This window comes from Elephantulus edwardii, unplaced genomic scaffold, assembly GCF_000299155.1.
Source record: "Elephantulus edwardii isolate Elephantulus edwardi_28Jun2011 unplaced genomic scaffold, EleEdw1.0 scaffold00140, whole genome shotgun sequence".
NCBI lineage: Eukaryota > Metazoa > Chordata > Mammalia > Macroscelidea > Macroscelididae > Elephantulus > Elephantulus edwardii.
In genome coordinates, this window is record NW_006399890.1 from 3,795,144 (window position 1) to 3,801,477 (window position 6,334).

At 35.6% G+C, this 6,334-nt stretch overlaps 1 protein-coding gene across 1 annotated transcript in view; it reads left to right on the forward strand.

Annotated features, from left to right (window-relative positions):
• The window catches only part of DLGAP5 (discs, large (Drosophila) homolog-associated protein 5), a 58,381-nt gene that overhangs the window by 6,860 nt on the left and 45,187 nt on the right, over positions 1-6,334 (forward strand). The window contains exons 4-6 of the mRNA XM_006894370.1: positions 96-111; positions 1,741-1,811; positions 5,520-5,791. Of these exons, the coding sequence (XP_006894432.1) occupies positions 96-111; positions 1,741-1,811; positions 5,520-5,791 (359 nt within the window). The remainder of the gene's footprint in view (positions 1-95; positions 112-1,740; positions 1,812-5,519; positions 5,792-6,334) is intronic.

Below are 6,334 nucleotides of genomic sequence, written 5' to 3' on the forward strand. Positions count from 1 at the left end.
AAAACCAGTCTCAGGTACCCATAAAGGTAAGATCTGTTTCTTGACCTTTGACTATTTGATTGCTTTGTTTACGTCTTAATCATTTTTGTGTTCAGTTGTTAAAATCAGCAAGTACTTAAATAGGAGAAGGGAACTGCAAAGTTCGAATTCCTGAAGACAGATTCCATGCCTTAGCATGCATCCTGTTGGATTCTCAAATGTTGAATTACCTCAATATCTCTTGACAATGAGTGTGCTCCAGTGGGTAAAGTAAGTAAGCTATAGAAATTACTTAATCCTTTCTACGAAGATGGCGCCAAAAGCGAAGAAGGAAGCCCCTGCCTCTCCCAAAACTGAAGCCAAAGCAAAGGCATTAAAGGCCAAGAAGGAAGTCCTGAAGGGCATCCACAGTCACAAAAAAAAGAAGATCCGCACGTCACTCACCTTCCGGCAGCCTAAGACGCTGAGACTCCGGAGGCAGCCCAAATACCCCCAGAAGAGCACCCCAAGGAGAAAGAAGCTTGACCACTGTGTTTCTTGACCATTAAGTTTCTCCTGACCACTGAGTCAGCTATGAAGAAGATAGAAGATAATACACTTGTGTTCATTGTGGATGTCAAGGCCAACAAGCACCAAATTAAACAAGCTATAAAGGAGCTCTATGACATTGATGTGGCTAAGGTCAACACTTTGATTAGGCCTGATGGAGAGAAGAAGGCATATGTTCAACTTGCTCCTGATTATGATGCTTTGTATGTTGCCAACAAAATGGGATCATCTAAACGGAGTCCAACGGGCTAATTCTAAATAGAAATTTTTCTCACACACAAAAAAAGTTACTTCATCCATTTGGTGGAATACTATGCAGCTATTAAGAACAATGTAATAGAATACTTAATGATGTGATTTAAGATATACCAAGTGGGTAAAGAAAAACTGATTTAACTCTGAAAAGTATGATAAACAATTCTATTAAATAGAATATAAGTATCTGGACTTGAGAAAAAAATCTGGAAAACATAGCTAAGTGGATAAAGAATTGCACAACCAACTCAACTTTGAATTCAGCATCTGGTCTATGGAAGAAAGATAAACAATCTCCTCCTGTATGATTTACAACCTCTATAAACCTAATGGAGGGTCAGCTATGAGTTGGTTCTGACTCAGTGGCAATTACTTAGAGATTTTTTTTTAAATGCCAACAGTGATTTATTACTGAATATTTATATGTTAGGGACCACTTGTAGCCTAGGGGTAAGAACCAATTCCGAAGAAAATGCATACAATTCAAGTCCACCAACTACTCTGTAGAAGGGTAGGCCATCTCCTCCCATACAGTTTACTGCCTCTGAAAACCTGCTGGAGGGTCGGCTATGGGTTGGTCCCAGTTTGACAACACATAACATTAATATGTTAGTTGGTATTTTTCTTTTCCTTTTGAGTGATGGTTGTTCTTTGTGCTTTCCTGTATTTTCCTAATTTATGGTAATTATGTGTATATTATTCAGAGAAAAAAATGTAAAACACATTGTATTGTTTTTAAAACAGATGGCCTCTTCTGAACAGAAATCTCTCCTGTCTTATTTTATAATACAGCTTTTTTTAAATTTTTTATTTATTTTTTTTATAATACAGCTTTTTATCATGGAAATTCTTCAACACAAACTTTGCTTGTTTTTCCTTTCCTAAAAATAAATTTTTTTTCATGCATCATGGAAAAATCTAGTAAAAACTGGTTATCTTATTTCATTTTTATTTTAGGTAATGAACCAGAAAAAAAGTCACCAAATAAAGGAAAACCTGGCAAAAAGACAGAAGCAAAACCTGCCAAGGTAGAGTGTACACATCTGTTTATTTCTTGCATTTTGCAAATCTCATTGCTACTTTTATAAAGCTGTAGTTAAACATATAATACCACTTTAAGAGCTTAACCTATATGGTGGTAAAAACTCTTGAATCATGAGGAAGCGTCAGGATAATTTACTATTGTTACATTTCAGATCATCTTCAGAGCTGAGGGAGATGAAGCACAGGTAGAGGATTTTCTGGAACCCCTGATGCCTGGTCATCTTTGAGCTTGTAGCTTTCTAAGTTTTGATTTTCTATTTGAGGGCCTACACGGGGTTTGACTCTAATAATGTACATTGCCTTTAGGGTGATTACACTCAGTCCTGTCCACAGGTGTATGTTCTCATCCCCATACGCAAGATAAGATCATGTGAACATAAACTATTAAGATACTCAAATAGAACAGAAGAAGAGCAAGCTTGTTTTGTTTGGGGTTGTTTTTTTTTTCTCATTCTATCCTCTTTCCTTGCATTTGGGTAAGTGGAGAAAAAGTAAATTGAAATTACTGTGATGGACCCCTTAATGGTCAATGTCCATCTCTATAAATGCCTTCAGTAATAAATGGTTTCTCTAATTTTATTACTGTTAAGTACAAGTATGGGCCAACCATTTGCCATTGAGTCAGCTCTGACGTATCAGTAAGGGTTGTCTTTCTTGGCTGATTTTTTTTTTTTAATGTTCCTCAAGGGGCATATATTGCCAAGCCTTTCTTTCAGGACACACCCAGTGAGACTTGAATCACTGATCTTTCAGTTAGCAGCTGAGTTAACTATTTGTGCCACCCAGAGAAGTAGAAGTAGATCAAAGTGGTGCTTTAACTTTTTGAGCATTTCTAGAAATCACTTTGCCAGTGTCAGAGACAGGCACAGGACAGAGCAGAGTTTAGGGCTGTTGTACATAGGGTCGCTATGAGTCGCAAGCAACTCAATGGCACTTAACAACAACAACAAACATATGATAGCTAAGGAGCTCATGTAGCCTAGTGGTAGGAGCTGCACTGACAATCCAGAGGCACAAAGTTCGAATCCACCACCTGCTCTGTGGAGGAAGAAAGGCTGTCTCCTCCTGTCCAATTTACTGCCTCTGAAAACTGACTGAAGGGTCAGCTATGAATCAGTTCCAACTTGATAAGCACACAACAATAATACGATAGGTAGCAAAGTAGAGAAAAGTGTTATATTAAATGTGCCATTACAGAATCTTCAGAGTGTACTTATAATATAACTTAATGGCATGTTCTGTGCATGTAACTCTGTGTGTGTGGGGAGTTTGGCTTATCTTGTTGAATCTCACTTCCTGAAAAGCCTTGGTGTCTGTTTCTGTGGGTTATTGAAATAGACTTGCTAACTTTTTACAAAGATTTTATTTGCAAAATCTCTGTAAATGTTCAGTAAAATTAATAAAAAAAATAAAAAGATGAAAAAGGATTTTATTTGAGGAACATTTTTTAAAAGAATAAAAAAAAGAGAAAAAGCTTTGAAATATCTGTTGCCTTTATTACCTTTTCCCTCAACCTTATACCTATTTCTTTCCCTCTTCTACTTTGTACCATGCAAAGCAAAAGTCTATCTCCTATATACTTTGTACCTATTGGAATAAAATAATAATTTTTTTTTGCACTTTTGTAGGAAAATTTAATAAATAAGAAACACAGAAGCTCTTTAGGGTAAAATGAGATAATGGATACAACTTAAAAGACAAATTTATTACAATCTTCTGGTTGTAACTATTGTCTTTTTCATTAATGTATTCTAGAATAAGAACTATCTTGCACTCATAAAGTCTTTCATTTGAACATTTTGCAGCCTTTACTAGAACTCTGAGTTTCTGTTAATTCCATTTAGATATTTTTCTCATCATATAACAGTGTCGTTACTATCAGTAACTTCGTAGAGATCTTTTGTATTCTCTTGTGTTGCATTTATTGTTGTACAACAGCCCTAAACCCTGCTCTATCCCTTTCCAATCTTATTGTCTCTGACATATCTATTCCCATTACCCCAGTGACAGAATCAATCCATCTCATAGAGGGTCTTCCTCTCCTGCACTGTCCCTTCACCCTCCCAAGCATGACGTCCTTCTCCAAGGACTGATCCTTGACCTTAAAACAGGTCCAAAGTATGTCAGACGGAAGCTCTGTCTGACATAGTGTACATGTTAAGATATTTAATTCAAAATAGATATTCTTCTCCTTTTAAAATACCTTTCTCCTTTAAAGAGTTTTCATGTCTCCACACACACACAAAAATATAAGCCATAGAATATACTAATTTTTGTTTTAAGAACAAAATTTTAAATAAATTTTTCTTGTATAATGGTTGCTTATAAAGTTTGTAAACATTGTTTTTCACACTGAATTTTTTTTTCCATTTCCTTTACCAACCTCTTCCTCCTCACTTCCCATCTTCACCCCTGTCCCTCCCTTCCCCTCCCTGGATTCTCATACCCATTTTACAAGTTATCTTTTTATTTCTACAATGATGATCTTATACAGTATTTGTCTTTATGGGACTGTTAACTCTTTCTTTCTTTTAAGCAACCTAATTGCTATCTAATCTGAGTATTGTATGGCCACATACTGGCCAAAGGAAATCTGTTAACTCCTTATCTGTAAAACAATTTTTATATTGCCTGTTACTTTTAAAACTGTAGTAGATTTGCATTCATTTGTTATTAATAATCAGGAATTTAGAATCCTGTAAAAAATATTTTTAAATTCTAAGTAGCAAATTGACTTGAAAAATAAAATACATTTAATATTTTGTGTGATTAATCATATTCTGTCATACTCAGAAGTGAACTGACCAATAGCTGACCCTCCAGTGGGTTGTCAGAGTCAGTTAATCACACAGGAGGAGCTTGCCTGTCCTTCTCCCGCAGAACTGCTTTTGGATTTGAACTGCATGCCTTTGTGATTACAGCACAACTCCTTGCCAGTAGGCCACCAGAGCTTCCATCATACTGAGAGATATTTTTGTATGTTAAAAAGGAATTTAGTCTTTGACATAGTAATCATTTAATAAAAATTGGATTTCTAGTTCTGAAGCTGAAACCGGATTACAACCGAGTTTGCTTCCTGACCCTAACAATTAAAACTCAGGGATACTGTTCTTTGAGAATCCAAAAATATATTTTGGCAAACACTGAGCAAAGAATTAGGAGGCAAATAGCCCTCAAATCTGACTCCCCCAAATGGCCAGGGTATAACATAGTTATGGATTATTAAAAGACCAAGTTGCCATGGTGGCAATGTGTTTGTCTCTCTTAGTTGTTCAGTGGGGAGCTCTGGTGGCCTAGTGGTAAGAAACTGCACTGCAGTTCAAATCCATCAGCTACTCCACAGAAGAAGGATTATTGGGAGAAAGATAGACATTCTCCTTTAAAGACTGATAGCCTCAGGAACCTGATGGTAGAGTGGGTATATGTAGAAATCATATGTCCCATACTTTCCTTTGAAGGGATTTTCATGGGAGATATGTCACAAAGTATGCTCTAGGACAAGTTACCTTTTACTCATGCTACAGTAGTTCGAGACTAGTTCCAGCAAGTTTTAAAATAGATTCTCACTGTTGACTGTTAAGGCCTGAAAAGAACTAGGAGGAGCTTACGTAATGCCTAAATTATTTTATTGATAAATTTCCATTTTTGATAGCTAATCTTCTGACTCCATCTATTCTATTTTCTTACTTTAGGGCCTTTCTTTTAAAGTTGATAATGAAGAAAACACATTGGGTTCACAAACCAGTGCAACAAATGAATTGAATTCAGATGGAACTTTATCAAAAGAGGAACATTTAAGCAAGGCAAATATTGCAAAAATGAAAGGGAAGAATTCCTTTGCACCTAAAAATTTTCTGTTTCAGCCACTGGATGGTCTGAAAACCTATAAAGCAACATCTATGATTCCCAGAAGAGCCAATGCTTTGACATCTGATCACACCTGGATTCCTTTAAAAGCAGAAGTGTAAGAATATAATGCTAATAATGAATTCCTTAAGAAGTCAGATAACTGTTGTCTATCTTTGATTTGGTTGGCCTGTGCTACTAAAAATTATTTAATAAGTTATGTTGATTATAAAGAATTACTTTTTAATTCAAAAGGCTATCTTAGTGTACTTGACAGTTTTGAAATATCCTATGCTTCAATTATCATTGATGCATATATTTTCAGCACTTGTTTTGGGAGGACTGGAGGAGAAGGCTGAACATCACTTTAGTAGAACTACCTCTAAAGACAGATGACTAACTTGCAAAATGGAAAACAGTATTCAACTGGATCTGTAAAAGAAAACCTGTATAATTGCAAAAGTTGCCAGGTAGCACATATACTATAAATTGCTCAGCAGAACAAAATAAGTTTTTTTATATTCCGTGAAAAGAGTTTCACAATATATGAACCATATATTGACTGGTAAAGATGGATATACTCACTCTAAGAATTTAAATCATTCCCTTTCTAGCATAAACTTGTTTAAAAAAAAATTCAAAATCCCTTAATTTGATACAT